This window comes from Oryctolagus cuniculus, chromosome 3 (assembly GCF_964237555.1).
Source record: "Oryctolagus cuniculus chromosome 3, mOryCun1.1, whole genome shotgun sequence".
NCBI lineage: Eukaryota > Metazoa > Chordata > Mammalia > Lagomorpha > Leporidae > Oryctolagus > Oryctolagus cuniculus.
Window position 1 is genome coordinate 63,671,168 of NC_091434.1, and position 20,678 is coordinate 63,691,845.

Below are 20,678 nucleotides of genomic sequence, written 5' to 3' on the forward strand. Positions count from 1 at the left end.
GACCCGGCTGCTCCACTTCCAATCCAGCTCTCTGCTGTGGCCTGGGAAAGCAGTAGAAGATGGCCCAAGTGCTTGGGCCCCTGCACCCATGTGGGAGATCTGGAAGAAGCTCCTGGCTTCGGATTGGCACAGCTCCAGCCATTGCAGCCAACTGAGAAGTGAACCATCAGATGGAAGACCTCTCTTCCTCCCTTCCTTTCCCTCCCTCCCTCTCCTCTCTCTCTGTGTAACTCTTTCAAATAAATAAATAAATCTTTAAAAAAAATACTAGAGAAAAAAGATTATACAAGTATGACAAATATTAATAACTACTTAAGTCTAAAGAAGAGGTATAGCATTCTCTACTTTGGTGTTTGAAAAATATCAAATAGTCCACACCCTGCAATTGTGTTCCATGACTGTTTTTCACTGCAACATTTTTTTGATGGAAAGTTCTAAGCACACTAGCAACATGCCTTTACTCACCACTTAGATTCTATATTTTACCATTCTTTATCACATACCTGTTCATCAATCTTTTATCTTTACTCATATCAAAGTAAGTTGCAGACCTCTATACTTGACTCGTAAGCTTTTCAACATACAAGGGGACTAAAAACGTTTGAGGGAAAATGGAATTAACAGGGAAATTTGTTTTGATGTGAAAAATTTAGAAATCCACAGTTTTTTCATAATACATATTTTCCATAAACTTTTAGAAGACCCCTTGTATGTGTCATGAGTTTTTTCTACAAGAAAAGCATCCAATAACATGCACAAATGTTAAGTGTACTGTTTGTTAAATTTTGATGTATACCTACATAACCCAAATCCCTAGCAAGCTACAGAATATTTCCATCATATCAGATTTCTTCCCTTCCTCTACAGGGAACCACTGTTAGAATTTTGTTCACCAAAGTTTAGTTTTACCTACTCTAGAACTCCATATAAATGGATTCATAGTAGGTAATCTTGTGTATGTTTCTTTTACTCAGCATGTTTTGAGAGTCATACATGTGTAGCAGCTCTTTGCTCACTGATGAGTAGTATTCCATGGTATGAATACATCACAGCTTAATTCACGACCTGTTAGGTGAAAAACTGATGTTAAGTGAACAACTGATGGACCATGAGCTATTTCCATTTTTCTATAATCATGAATAAAGCTCTTGTGCAAAAAAAGAAAAATTTCAAATTAAAAAGATTTTAAATCATTTTTATTATAATATAGGAATATGTAACCAGGAATTTTCTTGACTTGCATGAAGATAAAGTTCAAATCAAATTAAAACCTTAACATGGCACAATGGCCAATTCTTGGATCAGCAGAACTTGGGCCAGAACTTCAGAAAGTAATCCTATTGTTAACATTAGCTGGTGCATTTATTCATGTGCACAAAAAATGCAACAGCTTTAATATAAATTTGGGGGACAAGTAAGCTTTGATGATTCAAATTAACCTTAATTTATATCATGTGTTCTTTTTGAATGACACAAATCAAGTCATGTAGCATGTTCCTATTCCAACTCGTGCTTCTCAAAATATGAATTTCATATATCAATTTCATAGAAACAGCATCAAAATACATACTTAAGAACAACAGTGATTTTAGCTTTTGCATACCAGAAGAGTAAAATATAAAGATGAAATACATTTAAATAAAATGGGTAACAGATCTTTTTTAAGTGACAACTAAGGATGAGCCATAGAAATATTTAAATAGAAGCTACTTTCAAATACATCTTAAATTATCATATACCATTTGTGAAGTGTCCAAAGAAATAATTGTTCGTGTCTCATCCGCAGGACACATCAGGCCATATGAAACACTTGTTCCTCCTGCCAAAATAGAAAACAAGCTGAAGTTTAAAATTATTTTAAAATAGTTTCAACTACATTTCTAGGGCAAATTCTTAATACACAGTATACAGAGAGGCCCAATAAGAAAGTGATACTGGGGCCGGCATTATGGCATAGTGGGTAAAACTGCCACCTGTAGTGCCGGCATCCCATATGGGCACCGGTTCAAGTCCTGGCTGCACCACTTCCAATCCAGCTCTCTGCTATGGCCTGGGAAAGCAGTGGAAGATGGCACATGTCCTTGGGCCCCTGCACCCATGTGGGAGACCCAGAGAAAGCTCCTGGCTTCGGATTGGCGCAGCTCCAGCTGTTGCGGCCATCTGTGGAGTGAACCACCGGAGGGAAGACATCCCTCTCTCTTCTCCGCCTCTCCTTCTCTCTCTGTGTAACTCTTTCATGTAAATAAATAAATCTTAAAAAATAAAAAAAAAGTGATACCTAGTTCTAGTTTGCAAAATGCCATTTGCAAATGCTAACACACAGGGCCCGTGCTGTGGCACAGTGGGTTAACGCCCTAGTCTAAAGCACCAGCATCCCATATGGGCGCCAGTTCAAGACCCAGCTGCTCCACTTCCAATCCAGCTCTCTGCTACAGCCTGGGATAGCAGCAAAAGATGGCCCAAGTCCTTGGGTCCCTGCACCCACATGGGAAACCTGGAAGAAGCTCCTGGCTCCTGGCTTCCGATTGGCGCAGCTCCGGCCTTTGGGGCCATCTGGGGAGTGAACCAACGGAAGTAAGACCTCTCTCTCTCTCTGTGTAACTTTGACTTTCAAATAAATAAATAAATCTTTAAAAAAAAGTTAACACACTAAAAACCAAACACCTTTATTTTATGCTGTGTGCCAAAATGAAGCAATATTATGGAACTGAAAGCAACGGGATATGGCTCCATTCCTTGGACATACACACTCAAGTAAAGCCCCTAGCAATTTGTGAACTCCAAAAACATGATTAGAAAAGTTCTAAGCTACTGATTACTAAGATTCATCCTAGAGACACCATTACCTCCTTTCTATCATAATTATGAGAATCATTTATCATTTAAAATAATATCTTAATAAGCTTATACAAAATACAAATTAGAATAGAAACAGGTTAAAAATGTCCAGACTATGCAATATTTAAAAATCACTTATGTTTATTGGTGAAATGATTTTAATATAGAACAAATACTACATAGAATTCCTAAAAAGTATACTGTGTTTTTCTCTTATCCCTGCTGTCAAAGGAAAATACTTTCTTGACAATAAAGAATAACACAATATTCTTAGTTCTTAGCCAGATCTGTATAATTCCAGTATACACTAAAAAATGTACTTCTATACATTTTGCATGGAAGTAAACAGGTAGAAATTATCTTCTACAAGAACAGAGTGTGTTGATCTGTCAGGTTCAGTTTAAGTTAATGAGGTAAAACCATAAGCTGTCAGTTAAGAACATGATGCCTGTGGTCAGTAATCACTGTTTATCATAGGCATCTGAAATCAGAAAAATATTTCATAGTAAGTGGCAATGCAATGCCTTTGTCGCATGAATTCACAGGAAGTGTCAGCTGAAGAGATCATCTAGAGCTTCTGGAATTGCTGGGGACCCCATTGCATTCCATCAATGGCAGTTTGGTCAAGGTAACTTTCTTTGGCTTATTATGTATGTTGTTAAAATAATGCAGCCAATAAAAGATCTCCAGAGATCAAATTTGTCTCAGTGCAAAACATGCTCATATCTGTATTAAAAGAGACTACTGGGGACCAGTGCTGTGGTGCAGATTAATCCTTTGCCTGGGGCACTGGCATCCCATATGGGCACCAGTTCTAGTCCCAGCTGTTCCTCTTCCAATCTAGCTCTCTACTGTGGCCCCAGGAAAGCAGTGGGTGACTAAGAAGAAACTCCTGGCTCCTGACTTCAGGTCGGCTCAGCTCCAGCCATTGCGGCCATCTGGGGAGTGAACCAGCAGATGGAAGAGCTCTCTCTCTCTCTGCCTCTGCCTCTCAGCAATTCTGACTTTCAAATAAATAAATAAATCTTTAAAACAAAAGATATTATTAATTTGGCCATCACTGTACTGATTGATCTCTTAATTGATAGTGATCTAATTATCTCCATAAACATACATGTCAGAAGTAATGACTAGGGGCCGGCACTGTGGCGCAGCGGGTTAACACCCTGATCTGAAGTGCCAGCATCCCATATGGGCACCAGTTCTAGTCCCGGCTGCTCCATTTCCGATCCAGCTCTCTGCTGTGGCCTGGGAAAGCAGTGAAAGATGGCCCAAGTCCTTGGGCTCCTGTACCCACATGGGAGACCCGAAAGAAGCTCTGGCTCCTGGCTTCAGATCGGCGCAACTCCGGCCATTGCAGCCAACTGGGGAGTGAACCATTCCATGAAGATCTCTCTCTCTCTCTCTCTCTCTCTCTGCCTCTCCTCTCTCTGTGTAACTCTGACTTTCAAATAAAATAAATAAATCTTTAAAAAAATGACTAAAGTAGGAACGTATTTTTTTATTTAGGAATTAAAATACAACTTCAACTAGGATCCAACTGGAGAAAAACCTATGCTAAGGGTACTCTATGTATCAAACAGTCTAGGTAGACTTAGAACAGATTCAGGAGTACCACAACCATTCTTACAAAGATGTCTATTCTCATTGGGATGACACAAATATTTAAAATATTTTAAATGGAAAGAATAAATTTATATCATATGAAAATTCAAAAGACATAATACCTACCACCAATTGGTATGATACAAAGGTTATATTTGCACGCTAGATTCACAATCTTAACTACATCATCATGACATGCTGTCAAAAAAAAGGGAGAATAAGTTAATCACAGGGACATGAATAAAATCTGGGTAACTGCAAAATAAGTGTCTATAAAGTTATTCAATGTCTAAAACTTCATTTATTCAATCATTAATACATGAAACACCAACATGAAAGTAATTTCTTTAAAACTTGCCATTTTGAATTTCAAACTTACAAAAAAGTCACAAAAATAATACTAAGAATTTCTTGCACTCTACACCTCCAAGTAATATCTTACCTAACTATAGTCCAATTAGCAAAACCAAGCAATCAACAATGATCTAAGACAATCAATTAACCTACAAACCTTATTCAAATTTTACCATTGTCTCACTAATGTCCTTTTTCCAGTCCAGGAAAAAATCCAGGTTCACACACTACATTTGGTTATCAAGTCTTGCATCTTCTTTGAAGACAGACATTTCCCCAGTCTACTTTTACCTTTCATAATCATGATATTTTTAAACAACACTGGTCAGTTATTTCATAGAATGTTTCTCAGTTTTGGTTTTTGTGTGTTTCCTCATGAGTAAATTCAGGTTAAACATTCTAGTGGTAATTTCACAGGGAAAATACTGTGCCTTTCTCAATGCATTATATCTGGAAGCACATGATGTAGGTATGTCTCATTTCTGGTAATATTAACATCCATCATGTTGTTAAGGGGTGTCTATTAGGTCCCTCCATGATGTTTCCTGTTGAAATCAGTGTCTTGTGGGGCCAGCGCTGTGGCGCAGCTGGTTAACGCCCCTGGCCTAAAGGGCCGGCATCCCATATGGGCGCCGGTTCTAGTCTCGGCTGCTCCTTCCAATCCAGATCTCTGCTGTGGCCTGGGAAAGCAGTAGAAGATAGCCCAAGTCCTTGGGTCCCCGCACCCGTGTGAGAGACCCGGAAGAAGTTCCTGGCTCCTGGCTTCGGATCGGCGCAGCTCTGGCCATTGCGGCCATCTGGGGAGTGAACCAGCGGATGGAAGACCTCTCTCTCTGTCTCTACCTCTCCCTGTAACTCTGCCTTTTGAATAAATAAAATAAATCTTTAAAAAAAAAAAAATCAGTGTCTTGTGAGAGACACTTAGACTATGTAAACATCATTTCTCATCATACTTTCACCCACTAATTTTAGCACCATGGTAAATCTTTATTTTGTTGTTAAATAAATATTAAAATGTTCTACAACCTTTACTGCACATGAATTCCTTTTTATTATACATAACTGAAAGGTTCTGTTATCAATACAAAAGTTATGTAAGTAACAAAAACCTGGCTGTGATGGTCTCAAATGCCAAACAAGTGGTGCTAAGACTCAATTTGATTGCCAATGGGACATTGGAGGAGGTCTTTAGGGAGGGGAAAAACATGGCAAAGAGATTATTTCAGAAAGATCTCCTGACAGAGTATAAGATGGCATGCAGGAGAGAGACTTGAAGCATGGAACCTAGGCAAATTTCTAAATTTTTAAAAAGATTGATTGATTGGCCGGCACCGCGGCTCAATAGGCTAATACTCCGCCTGCGGCACTGGCACACCGGGTTCTAGTCCCAGTCGGGGCACCGGATTCTGTCCCGGTTGCCCCTCTTCCAGGCCAGCTCTCTGCTGTGGCCAGGGAGTGCAGTGGAGGATGGCCCAAGTCCTTGGGCCCTGCACCCCATGGGAGACCAGGATAAGCACCTGGCTCCTGCCTTCGGATCAGTGCGGTGCACTGGCCGCAGCGTGCCAGCCGGAGTGGCCATTGGAGGGTGAACCAACGGCAAAGGAAGACCTTTCTCTCTGTCTCTCTCTCACTGTCCACTCTGTCAAAAAAAAAAAAAAAAAAGATTGATTGATTGATTGACTGATTTGAAAGTCAGAGTTAGAAAAAAAGAAACACAGAAAGAGAGATAGATCTTCCATCCACTAGCACACTCCTGAAATGGTTACAACAGCCGGGTTTGAGCCAGGCTGAAGCCAGGGGTCAGGAGCGTTTTCCAGGTTGCCTACATGTGTGCAGTGGCCCAAACACTTGATCATCCTCTGCTGCTTTATCAGACACATTAGCAAGGAACTAGATCAGAAGTGGAGCAGTCAGGTCTCAAACTGGTGGCCATATGGCATGTTGGTGTAGCAGACGGTGGCTTTACCTGGCCCCTAAGTATCTAATATTAATTACTAAGATCTTGAAAAGGAAATAAGGATGCTCAGGAAAATAGACAAATGTATATTCATTTATAAAAGTGAAAGTATTGTTCTATAAAAGTTGTAATTATGATTTCTCAGGTTTATTTAATGCTAAGAATACATGTCATTGTCATTCCAATTTGTAATGAAAATTCATTTTCAAGGTTTCAGATTAAGCTTACAGAGCCTACCATTTGTGGCAAAATTTTTTACTAAATGGAATACTAGATAAGTAAAAATTAATAAAACACATGAATATGGCTGTTCAAAAACTTTAGCAAGGCAAAACTACCTTCTAAGAAAGTCACTGACATTATCTAAAACAGTACACATCTATCTCACCATCTACCCTTTCTCACTCTACCCTCTTATATGCTTTTTCTTCATACCATTTAAGACTGTCCAGTATGAAATATATATTTTTATCATGTGGCTCCCCACACCCCTCACTAGATCTTAGGGTACCCAGAACAGGGATTTCTGCTTTGGTCACTGCTTAGCCTCAGCATTAACCAGTACCAAGTCTGTATTTCCACAGACCTAAGTTTCTAGTATTTAAGCTACTGAAAATAATTCATACATACTAAATTTAGTAAGTGAAACAATTTTCAAAATATGTTAATGCCATATAAAAATTACAGTTTTATAACTATACCTACTATCAATAACAATGTATTGTATGAATGACCACTTATCCAAACTAAATGAAAGGCACAGATAGACACACTGTGTAAAGGTCACAAAGGTGACATATCCTGCTTGGAATGGACTTAGAAGACTCCAAATCAGGGAAGACACATGTTTTATAAGTCCTTACTCCAACCAGGATACCTCACTCATATAACTAACCCCTGAAGACAGTTACTCCATTTTACAAAAACTAACCCCTCAAGAGAGTATAGGAAGACTGGGGAGACAACAAACTTGAAGGCATGAAAATCTTTAAGGCTACAAAAACCCACATAGGCATTGGTAAGTGACTAAAGAGGAAATCAGAATAGAAATTTTAGGGGCCAGTGCTGTGGTGTAGCAGGTAAAGCCTCCACCTGCAATGCCAGCATGTCATATGGCCACCAGTTGAAGTGCTGGCTGCTCTACTTCCAATCCAGCCCCCTGCTATAGCCTGGGAAAGTAGTAGAAGATGGCCCAAGTCTTTGGGCCCCTGCATCCCTGCCAGAAGTACAGGCTCCTGGCTTCAGACTGGCTCAGTTCCGGCCATTGCAGGCAGCTAGGAAGTGAACCAGTGGATGGAAGACCTCTCTCTCTCAGCCTCTGTAACTCCACCTTTCAAACAAATAAATAAATATATTTTTTAAAAATTTTAAAAAGAATAGAAATTTTAAAAAAGAAAGGAAGGAAGGGCAGAACTATGAGGGAATAAATCAAATGAGAAGTATTTTACAAAGCAAGAAAACCTTTGTGTACTAAGTAACTCCATCTGTTTCCTAAACCTGGGCTTTTAAAAATATTTGGATATGTTGAAGCAAGGTACATACTTGCACTCTGATATTTTCTCAGTTTTTTAATAGTCAAACACATGAAGAAAATATCTAGAAAGCACACTTGAAAGGTCTTCTCAAGACACAGCTAAGGTGGGGACCGGCACTATGGCACAGCAGGTAAAGCCTCCGCCTGCAATGCTGGCATGCCACATGGGCACCCGTTATAGAGTCCCAGCTGCTCCAATTCCAATGCACTTAGGAAAAGCAGTGTAGGACCTCTGTCCTTAATGAATTGTACTATGAGAATTAATGGTAAAACTGGTCTTCAGACACACTTTGTGTGTCTGTGTGGGTGCAAAATGTTGAAATCTTTACTTAGAGTTGGCCTTCTATATATAAAGATAATTAAAATGAATCTTGGCCAGCGCCGCTGCTCAATAGGCTAATCTTCCACCTGTGGCGCCAGCACACCGAGTTCTAGTCCCAGTTGGGGCGCCGGATTCTGTCCCGGTTGCTCCTCTTCCAGGCCAGCTCTCTGCTGTGGCCCGGGAGTGCAGTGGAGGATGGCCCAGGTCCTTGGGCCCTGCACCCCATGGGAGACCAGGAGAAGCACTTGGCTCCTGGCTTCAGATCAGTGCGGCGCACCGGCCGCAGTGGCCATTGGAGAGTGAACCAACGGTAAAGGAAGACCTTTCTCTCTGTCTCTCTCTCTCACTGTCCACTCTGCCTGTCAAAAAATAAATAAATAAAAAATAAAAATATAAAATTAATCTTACTGAAGAATGGAATGGGAGAGGGAGTAGGAGGTAAGATGGGAGTCGGGATGGGAGGGCGGGAATGGGGGGAAGAACTGCTAAATTCTTAAAGCTCTACCTATGAAATTTCTATTTATTAAATAAAAGCTAAAAAAAACCACAGTTATGTACAACAAATTATTATATATTATTAATATATATTATCATATATTATTATATATAAATTATTATATGTCCTGCTTTAAAGTATCTGCTAAAAGAGATGAGTAAAAAACCATTTATATAAATATAGTACCTAACCCTCACAAAAAGCAAAATAACAAGAGAAAATTCATCCCAAACCAAATCCAAATGACTTCTCAAAACTTAATTCATTTTGGCCGGTGCCGCGGCTCAATAGGCTAATCCTCCACCTAGCAGCGCCGGCACACCAGGTTCTAGTCCCGGTCAGGGTGCCGGATTCTGTCCCGGTTGCCCCTCTTTCAGGCCAGCTCTCTGCTGTGGCCCGGGAGTGCAGTGGAGGATGGCCCAAGTGCTTGGGCCTGGCACCCCATGGGAGACCAGGATAAGCACCTGGCTCCTGCCTTCGGATCAGCGCGGTGCGCCGGCCGCAGCGCGCCAGCCATGGCGGCCATTGGAGGGTGAACCAACGGCAAAGGAAGACCTTTCTCTCTGTCTCTCTCTCTATCCACTCTGCCTGTCAAAAACAAACAAACAAACAAACAAACAAAAAAACAAAAAAACACTTAATTCATTTCAAAGGCATACATACAAATTTAAAATGTTTTTACCCTACAAGCTGATTTCAACAAGCTACTATTATTAGCTTGCAGTTATCAATTATTTTAATTAAGTTTCCATATATCCAAATATATCACTGGTTGATAATAATTTATTTAAGCTTCCAAATTAACCAAAAATAGATTTTTCTACTAAGCTCCCAATATGATCATTTACATTTAAAATGAAGACTCAATCATCAACAAAATCAATCGTTAAAACCAACAGTTCAGAGGCTGGAGCTGTGGTGTGGTAGGTTAAGCCTCCACCTACAGCACTGTTTTGAGTTCCAACTGCTCTACTTCCATCAAGCTCCTGTTACTGTGCCTGTGAAAGCAGCGGAATATTACCCAAGTGCTTGGGCCTCTGCACCTTTGTGGGAGACCTGGACAAAGCACCTGGCTCCGGGCTTCAGCTCTGGCTGTTGCGACTATTTGGGGAGTAAATCAGTAGATGGAAGACTTCTTTGTATCTCCCTCTCTCTGTCTATAACTCTGCCTCTCAAATAAATAAATAAATCTTAAAAAAGAAAAAAAAAAAGTTAAGTATGATCAGATCAAGAGAAGACGAAAAGGGTAGGCATGTGACCCAGCAGTTAAGATGGCAGGTAAGATGCGTGAATGCCGTACGGGATCGGGTTTGAGTGCCAGCTCTGTTTCTGATTCCAGCTTTCTGCTAATGCACATTCTGAGGGGCAGCAGGTGATGGCTCCAGTAGCAGAGGCCCTGCCATTCATGTGGAAGACTTGGATTGAATTCCCAACTTTCAGCTTCCTCCTGGCCCAGACCCAGCTGCTGTAGGCATTTATGGAGTGAAATAATGGATGGTGGCACCTGTCTATCTTTTTTTCTTTCTCTCTCTGCTCTCTGCCTCTCAAAAAAATAAAAAGAAAAAAGGACTTCATGACCTTTAATAAACTCTTAAAATATAGCTATTTATATTTTTTACAACTCATGTTAAGAAGTATCTTTTCAACCACTAAATTTATTTAAGATTTAACAATACTGAATTGATGATAAAAAGAAGAAAAAAACTTACTTGGCCATAAAACTATATCAGGAATTCGCTGAAACATTCCTTCCCTGAGCAAAAATATCTCATGAAGACAATGACCTGTTTTGTGATTTAAAAGAGAAAAATGTAAAAACATCTTAAACTATAGAAAATTTATATAATTAAAAATAAAAAGTATTAATATAAAGTAGCTTACCATGAGCTCTAAATACTCGATCTTCTGCTTCCTGTGAATATGAAATATTGGTTTCTTTAAGTTCATGAAGAAAATCTTCATTTACAATAGAAGGAGGTGTATCACTAGGATTTAAAGATGCCTAAAAAACAGAATTGAAATCTTTGACTTACTTTTAGAAAATAAATTTTGAATACCTCAGAGAGAATGACTTTAAAATACAGATTTGTTTTAATCTCAAGATAAAAACATAGGAAAATGCCAGATAATAAACCAATAAACCATAAACCAATTTTGTGAATATGCAAATTACAAGTAGCCTTATTAATCAGAGTTTATATCATAAATTACAAAAGCCCAATGTTTTCTCTGCTTCTAGGGCCCACTTTTTCCTTATTTCTAAAGATTACAATAAGAAGAGGGAAGAAAGCAGTCTCCAATCTTCAACTTTATGTTAAGGAGACTGGGGAAGAGCTCCTTGACTTGTGCATTATCTAAATCTTTATCTGCACTTAAATTTAGTATTTCCTGTTCTTCAGTTACTCTTTTAAAATGATCAACAGAAAGCTTCACAATAATAAGCCCTTTTTTATAGGGCTGCTTTAAAACTCATGACATAATTAATCATAAACTTGTTTGTCAACTTCAATTAACAGGCAACATAAAATTTCATCTTCAACTGCACAGTTAAAACTGTGAGACTGGACATGTCACCCAACTCCCATGAGCCCTAGTTTCTTAGTCAATTACATGAGGTTACTGCCACCAAATGTATAGGGTTGCTGTAATGAAGACAAGTTAAATGTGATACTTCTTCTCAAAAGTATCTAATATGCCTAGCATATAAGCAGAAGTTTATAAATGGCTGGCCAAATCAAACGTGCTATGAACAAAAAGAGCTATGACACAGTATTTGAGAAAAAACAAAGTGTAAGAATGTATAAAGAAAAATATATGACTTGTATATGCTCTTATTCATTTGTATCATACATATTTACTGAGTGATTGTACAAGCACTGGGGACACAGTGGTGAGTCAGACAGAAGAAAGAATCTTGACTTCATGAAATTTATCCTATAGTACAAAGAAATGACTAAAAAAAACTCTAATGAAACATATCAATTAATATTTAAGCTATTAAAAACTGAAAAGGGCTCAAAGCAGGCATTTGGCACAGTAGTTAAAATGCTGCTTGGTATTCCCACATCCAAAACCAGAATGCCTGGGTTCAAGTCCCAACTCTGCTGCTAATTACAATTTCCTGCTAATAAGGACCTTGGGAGGCAGCAGATGATGCCCTAGGTATCATCTGGGAGACCTGTGTTGAGTTCCCAGTTCAACAGCTTTGGTCTGGTTCAATTCTACCTGTCGTGGGCATTGGGGGAGTGAACTAGTGCATGGGAGATATTTCTCTCCGTCTCTCTCCCTCTCTCTGTCTCGTTCTCTATCTCTCTGCCTCACAAATAAATATATTTTAAAAATTGAAAAGATAAAAGGCGTACATCTAAAATTGATGAAATTTCTGGATACAGCATGTTGACTGTATCAGTGTCCAAAAAAGGTCATTACAAATAGTCAAGAGAGTGAAAGAATTTAAGGTAACAAAAGAGACCTGTAAGAGAAGTTAAAAGCATAGTTTAGAAAGAGTAAGGAAGTAGTTGTTCAGCCTAATTTATTTACCAGAATAAAATAACTGTAGCTCCATAAGTGAATCTAACAAGTACTCCGTGAATGCCTGCATCTCTTTGTAATATATTGGATTACATGGAGAATACAACACAACACACAATCCCTGTATTATGGAGCTTACACTCAGAGAGACATGCAGATCACCATGCTAATGCAATTAATGGTAAAAATTTTTAAAAAGCACTTTAAAATGCTAAATATTTCATTAGTTTCATATATACAGTTTAAAGTTTCCTAATCCCACTTTCAGAACAGCAAAACAACATGAACCTATTTAAATGTTCTAAACATTTTAACATTAAACATAACATTACCTTTTTATTTTAGATTATTCTATAATTAATCCTAGATTCCTGTCAGTCTACTAAACAAATTGCTCTACACAGAATTAACTAATTTTCACTTCACCATTACTCTGTGAGACAAAGAACAAGAAGTTCTTCAGTAAAGAAAATTAATTTGTTTCTCAAATTAAAACAACCAAGGCTCAGAGTGGATAAAAAGTTTGCCAGATAAATTCTAAGATTAGGATCTAGAACTGTGGCCCTAAAAAATTGCCCCTAAAAACCATAACCAGGACAATATAACTAATAGGTTTCATATTTTTACAAAAAAGACAATTGCAAGCTGTCTGATTCCATAGTGTAGTGGTTATCAAGTTTGCCTAACAAAAAAGACAACTGCATTAAAGCAAATATAATAAATTATAAAGATTAATTTGGTATTAAAAAACACATGTAAGCTTGTTTGTAATCATTCTTGTTTGCTTACTTTAGAGGTAGTTTTATGCTCCAGAGTTACTCCAAGGGTATTTTGGATCCATTCTCTAAGAGTTGGTAAAACCATGCCACTAAGAGGATACCTAAGATACAAAGAGGGTAAAATATTAGAGCAAAGTCTCTTCATTTCTCTTCATTTAAATTTAAGAGTGCAGTTCTACTTCTGGTAATAGCTAAGCAGCTCCTATTAAACCAACCCTCCCACATACAAGTATAACTGTAAACTCTACACAAAATCAAATCAAAACAAACAAAACCCAACTATCTTAAGGCACTATAGAGAGACCAAAAGCCAGCAAACAATAATGGAAGTTAAGGAAAAACCACTGTGAGTATCCAGTTTTGTTCTTTTCAGTTATTATTATTATTATTAATTTTATTTATTTGAAAGGCAGAGACAGAAGAAGAGAGAGTGAGGGAGAAAGGGAAACAGTGGAGAGAGAGAGAAGGAGGGAAACAAAGAGGAAGAAAGAGATCTCCAAACTATTGGTTCATTTCTCAAATGCCCACAACAGCTGGGGATGAGCCAGACCGAAACCAAAAGCCAGGAACTCAATCCAGGTCTCATGTGGGTGGCAAGGACCCAACCCGTTAGAATGGAGAGTGCAGCCAGGATTCAAAACCAAGCACTCCAACATGAGATGCAAGCACTCCAGGCAGCAGCTTAACCACTACACTAAATGGTATTCCTTGTTTTTTTTTTTTTTTTTTTTAAGATCTAGTTACTTTATCTGAAAGGCAGGATTACAGAGAGAGGCAGAGAGAGAGATCTTCTAACCGCTGGTTCATTCCCTAAATAGCCACAAGGCCAGGGCTGAGCCAGGAAGAAGCCAGGAGTCAGGAGCTTCATCCGGGTCTCCCACATGGGTGCAAGGGCCCACGGATGTAGACCATCTTCCACTGTTTTACCAGGCTCATTACCAGACAGCTGGATTGGAAGTGGAGCAGCCAGGACTCGAATTGGTGCCCACAGCAGATGCTGGCATCGCAGGAAGCAGCTTAACCTACTACACCACAGTGCTGACCTCCACCCTTGGTTTTGCTTTTTAAACAGGTTTCAGCCAGAAGGAAAGCCCAGCTAGTGCCACAAAAAGTAATAAAAATACTGAAAACCTATAGTCTTCCTGGCTTCAGGACCACAGGACAGTATTTGAAGTGAACACAGTACTTGGAAAGCATACAAGGAAATCACAAGAAGAGTAAAAGAGGGACCTGCCTACCAACTCAGTCTGAATGTCTGGCTGGTCCTGATTTATGCGAGCATGGAGCATGTAATGGAGTCTTTCAAACAGCTGCTAAAAACAACTGAACATACAATTCAGCTGCTCAGTCACCACCACAGAGGAACAGAATTTGAAGTTTAAGATCAGTCAAGTTAATTTCTTGATTTAAAACAATAAGCTTCTTTAGAAGAATGTAACAGAATCCATAGTTCTTGCTACATATTATTGACGATGTCCATGATATACTCCAAAATTACTAGACAAGAAACAAAAAGTGTAATCCCTAAATGAAGAGAAAGGGCAAACAATAATGACTGACCCCAAGATAATCCAAGATACTGGAAATATCACAAGGATTTTAAAGTGGCTTTTGCAACTATGCTAAAGGATAAAAGAAACAATATCCTCCCCATGAATAACAGAAAAGGATTAGCAAAGAAATAGAAACTAAAAAGTTACAAAATAGAAATTCTATAATTGAAACTCTGAGATATTCTATTGGTATCTCACCCTAGTCTTAATTTGAATTCCACTGATTACGTATGAGATGGAGCACCTATTTTAGTGTCTGTTGTCCATCTGAATATCTCGTTTTGAATGTCATTTCAAGGCTTCTGCTCATTTTCCTATCTGGTTATTGCTGTTTTCTGATTGATGCGTAATAGTTCTTCCAAGTAAGAATATATATATACACACACACACACACACACACACATATATAAACATTTTCTTCTGTGACCTAGCTTTTCACTCTCTCAAAGGAATCTTTTAATGAAAATAAGTTCCATATTTTAATGCTGCTTAACTGACTTACATTTTCTCTATTTCAATTAATGCTTCATGTCTTCTGCTTTTTTTGCTTACCTCAAACTCAGAAACATACTTGGAGTATTCTTCCAGCAATTTTATAATTTTATAAATTTAAGTCTATAATTCATCTGGAATTGATCTGTGTATATTATATAAGGTAAGTTTGAAACTAACTTTTTCTAAAATGATAGTTTAAGTCTTCCTATATCTATTTTTATTTTGTGTGTGTGATTTTGAGTAAAGAAAATTAGAGGAAAAAATTAGACAATAGTGGTCACTATTCCAAATCAAAGAACAATTAAGCCAACACTGAAACTTGACTGGTCTTAACATTGATGAGGGAATTTCAAAAAGTTCATGGAAAACACATATTATCTTTTAATTCCATTCTTCCATGAATTTCCTGAAGCTCCCTTGTATGTCTGGCAAACTACTTAAAACGTTTAATCTGGAATACTCTTGCTCAAAATTATTTCCCATTCATCCATCAAAGATGGAAGATCTCTCTCTCTCTCCCTCCCCATCTCTCTCTGGAACTCTGCCTTTCAAATAAGTTAAATAATTTTGTTATTTAAAAAACTTGCAAGGTTAAATACTTGGGCAGAAAACGTGCAACTTTTGTCAAAAATGTGACAAGGGGAAAGTCGACCATCTAAACCAACTGTTGAATCAGGGTGACTACTGAACAGTTCTTTAACATAACTGAAAATTATTTTGAGAACATTAGGAAGTAGTTTTCATTGACAAATATACTGTGTAATTAATTTACCATTCTTCCTTAGGACTAAACTACACCATACTACAGATGACAGAGAATCAGAATTTTTTCAAGACCAGTGAAATCAATCTATATGAAAAAAAAAAAAAAAATGCTAAGTATCCAAGGAGGAAGTATACATCAGGACTATAAATAAAGTGACTTAGACTCACTCTGGGGCAGTGCATAAGAAGCAATAAAAATATCAGGATATATAACTCTCCATTCTCAGAGTGAGTTCCACAATTGCTATGTAATTTAATAGCCTCTTAATAATCAGATAAGACATCAATGAAAAATTATGCCACTGAAAATACAAAGTATAAAAAATCCAAATTCTCTCTCCATTTATGCACTAACTTGTGCTTTGCATGTGCCAATTAAAATCAAAGAATGACATTTTCAAAATTTTATTTTACATAAATTATAAAATTCATTTTAAAACACTGCCTTATGATACTTAAACCAAGGAAGACTCAATTCATCTATACCCAGGAGGAGTAAGAGTGCCAGATGATAAACCTAGAAATTTATAAAGTGACAAATTATAAACCTGTTCAAAAGCTAAGACTGTTCAGGGAAAAGAAGTTATTTTTCTCTAATTCTGTGACAGCCTATAAAAACAACTCCTAACTTAATAGCTTGGTATGAAATGTCAAATTCCCCAAAATATAAATACAATTGATTACACTTGCTTATAAAAACCCCAATATTGTCAGTGTTCTTTGGATCAGAAATAGGGTAACTCCTCCATAAATTTTCACCAAGAGGCACTCAGTTTCTAACACCTAAGGATTCTCCTTTGTTTCTTTCCAGCTGTATTATATTTCTTTCTTTGGTATTTTATTCACCTTGTGCATTTATAGAAGTTAAAATGTACATATTTGCTCAGTCTACCACACTGCCAGGATAGAAAAATTTCTATAAAGAACTTCAAAAATTGTCCTTACAATCTAATATTATTAATATATATTATTAATACATAATGGTGAATTTATAAACTGTTCAGCCAAGTAGTATTTTCTTGTACTCAGTCTTTTGAGACACAGATTTTGTTTTCTCTCTCAAGAATATCACAGTGTTCTTATGCTTCTGCCCTTTGCCTTTCAGTGGAACAATAGGCATTTGTATCACAAGATGACTTTTTACAATACAACCAATTCCACTCTGTCAGTACAGAGTATCGAAGACTACCAAAAAGTGCTGCCAGAGCTTGGAGAGAAAACTGAATCAACATACTGGATCTCCAGTTATTCACAAATAACTCACAAGCACAACAAAACAGAAACAGTCTGCGAACAAAGCTTAAAACACTTGGTTTTTAACCCCAATTTCCCACAGAGCAGGTGACCCCAGGTAAACTAGTTAACATCTCTCATCCTCAATCTCTTCATTATTTTTAAAATGTAACTATTCATTTTTCAAGGGTATTATAATTCAGTAAGCATTTAATAAGTAAAAAATCTTAAAGAATGTTTGTAAATATTTTCTGATAACAAAGAATTATACCAATTTATCCATTATCCAAGAATCTACAGTAGATATAGAGAAAGCTATAATTTAATACAATTTAGTTTATTGTGCTAATATAAGATAAAGGTGCTTGTGGAAGCATCAAAATGGAAACTATCAGTTCTTTAGTGTTAGTCTATTGTTTGTGTAGCCAACACTCCCAGAACATCTAAATCCCACTTCTTTTTTCTTTTTTAAAATTTATTTATTTATTTGAAAGGCAGAGTTACAAACAAAGAGGGAAAGACAGAGACATACTTCTTCCATCCGCTAGTTCACTCCCCAAATGGCCACAACAGTTGGAGCTGGGCTGGGCTGAAGCCAGGAGCTAGACTTTCATCCAGGTCACCCATATGGGTGGCAGGAGCCCAAATAATTGGACTATCTACTGCTGCTTTCCCAGGCATATTAGCAGGGAGTTGGATCAGAAGTAGAATAGTGGGAACTAGAATCAGTGCTCACAGAAATGCAGCTTAACCTGCTGTGCCACATATACCCCTACATCCCATTTCTGTGTACGGGAATTTCCTTCTACCCAAAAGAATACACCAGATAATCATTCTGGTCTCGGTCACAGGCTTCTCCAGTGAGCTGCACCCTTTTTTTCTTCTTCCCCACGAACACTGTCTCAGGAGTCAATGATACCAAGAAATGAGGCTTTTGTATGTCCATTACCACCTGGATAAAATATCCATCAAGACCAATGAATTCATTTTGTTTTGAATTTATGCTCTCCTAACAAGCTGCATTTTGTTTTCTAGATTCCAAGATATCAGACAGGACACTACAAGTATTTCATATCCTAAAAAAGAACCATAAGCAAAAAAACTGAGGTTCTAACATTTTAAATCAATCTTTTAAATCTCATTTTAAATCACTTATATAATTGTGGCAAATGTATCAGACCCCTACAGTTCAATCTCTTCTGAGAAAACTGACAGATCAAGGGTGAGAATATCCAGATTAAGAACCAGGTACTGGGGCCCGAGCTGTGGCGCAGTGGGTTAAAGCCCCAGCCTGAAGTGTCTGGGCTGCTCCTCTTCCGATCAAGCTCTCTACTATGGCTGCTATGGCCTGGGAAAGCAGTGGAAGTAGGCCCAAGTCCTTAAGCCCCTTAACCCACGGAGGAGACCTGGAAGAATCTCCTGACTCCTGGCTTCAGATCAGCTCAGCTCTGGCCATTGTGGCCATTTGGGGAGTGAATCAGCGGATGGAAGACCTCTCTCTCTCTCTGTCTCTACCTCTCTCTATACTCTGTCTTTGAAATACATAAAACTAGCTGGCACCGCGGCTCACTAGACTAATCCTCCGCCTTGTGGCGCCAGCACACCGGGTTCTAGTCCCAGTCGGGGCACCGGATTCTGTCCCGGTTGCCCCCCTTCCAGGCCAGCTCTCTTCTGTGGCCAAGGAGTGCAGTGGAGGATGGCCCAAGTACTTGGGCCCTGCACCCTATGGGAGACCAGGAGAAGAACCTGGCTCCTGCCATCGGATCAGCACGGTGCGCCGGCCACGGCGGCCATTGGAGGGTGAACCAACGGCAAAGGAAGACCTTTCTCTCTGTCTCTCTCTCTCTCTCACTGTCCACTCTGCCTGTCAAAAATAAATTAAAAAAAAAAAAAAAAGAAAGAAAGAAAACTAAATCTTAAAAAAACAAAAACGAATCAGTTACTGAATCCATGGAACTCACTAAGGTATGGGTATCAAGTATATTATATTCTCTGCACCTAAACCCTCATTTCACAAGGACACACATGCTCCTAGCACAAACCACTATGCCACATAGTGCGCATTATAGAAGACAGTAGGTGTCTTATGCTTTCAAGGGCACTGTGTTGAAATACAAATTACTATCTTACCCTTTCATGGAACAGAAATATTGTACATTCAAGGTCCAAAGAAAGAAAGAGAAAAACAGAGTGAAACAAGAACTGTGTCTGAGAGAAGTTGGTTTTCTAAGTTCAAAAAGTTATTTTTTTCCCCTTGAAAATTTTGAAAAGTCACCATCTAGATAAGTTTCTATTATCCATTATTATATAAGTTATACATTATTATATATACATATACATAATATATTATATGTAATATAATAATATAATATATATAACAATATATACATTATTATATAAGTTTCTATTATACATTATTCTATTTCAAACAGGAAAGACAACATTTAGGACATTAGGAAATTTAATTTCAACCAGAAACTTCCACTACAGTTTCTCACTTGAACTTCCCTCTGCATGCCCAATGATGGGAGATTTGAATACAGATAATACTTATTTTTCGTATCAAAAAGTAGGTGTCAAATATATGTTTTCATATCTTCATCAAAACTAGTTCCTAATTATTACTCCTGGGATTTTATTTCAGGTACAAAATATGTATAAGTTGGAAAAAAACAATTATATTGAAAAGAAAGTAACTTCTCCAAAGGAATGAAACATTTCTTTGCTAAAATTTTAATAATTATGTACCTTATAAGTTTAAAAAACATTAACCTAAGCATATGAATGTCCAAGAGATATGAAATCAAAATGTAATACAAGAACAGAATCAAAATACATCAGATCCAATGCTTTCACTTAGTCTCAATGTTTTATTTACTGTATTAGTGCCAGATTTGTACTCACTGTCTTTTCAAGATTTACATCAGGATTCAATAGACAAACCAAAAATACAGAATTGGCAGGGGCTATTTTGGTTAAAATCAATTAAGAACCATTTTAAAATTCCATCCACATCTGGAAAAAACTGCAACAATACAAATATCCCTCCAAAATTCTTTTTAAATATTTTCCAGTTTTATTGAGATAAGACTGAACAAATATTCTTTATCATTATCAACACCTTACCAAAACATTTCAGAAATGTGAAAGCCAACCACACAAATGACTGCTCTTTCTTAATTTCTTCCTTAATGTTATCTCAAAAACTAATTTTGA

At 37.8% G+C, this 20,678-nt stretch overlaps 1 protein-coding gene across 4 annotated transcripts in view; it reads right to left on the reverse strand.

Moving 5' to 3' along the window:
• The window catches only part of AGPS (alkylglycerone phosphate synthase), a 136,963-nt gene that overhangs the window by 89,077 nt on the left and 27,208 nt on the right, over window positions 1-20,678 (reverse strand). For all 4 annotated transcript variants that reach the window (XR_011387229.1, XM_002712307.5, XM_070070624.1 and 1 more), the window contains exons 3-7: window positions 13,427-13,517; window positions 10,988-11,108; window positions 10,816-10,890; window positions 4,570-4,641; window positions 1,740-1,819 (exon numbers count right to left, since the gene is read on the reverse strand). Coding sequence is in view for 3 of the 4 variants with exons in the window: in XM_002712307.5 (XP_002712353.2) it covers window positions 1,740-1,819; window positions 4,570-4,641; window positions 10,816-10,890; window positions 10,988-11,108; window positions 13,427-13,517 (439 nt within the window). In the remaining variant the exon portion in view is untranslated. The remainder of the gene's footprint in view (window positions 1-1,739; window positions 1,820-4,569; window positions 4,642-10,815; window positions 10,891-10,987; window positions 11,109-13,426; window positions 13,518-20,678) is intronic.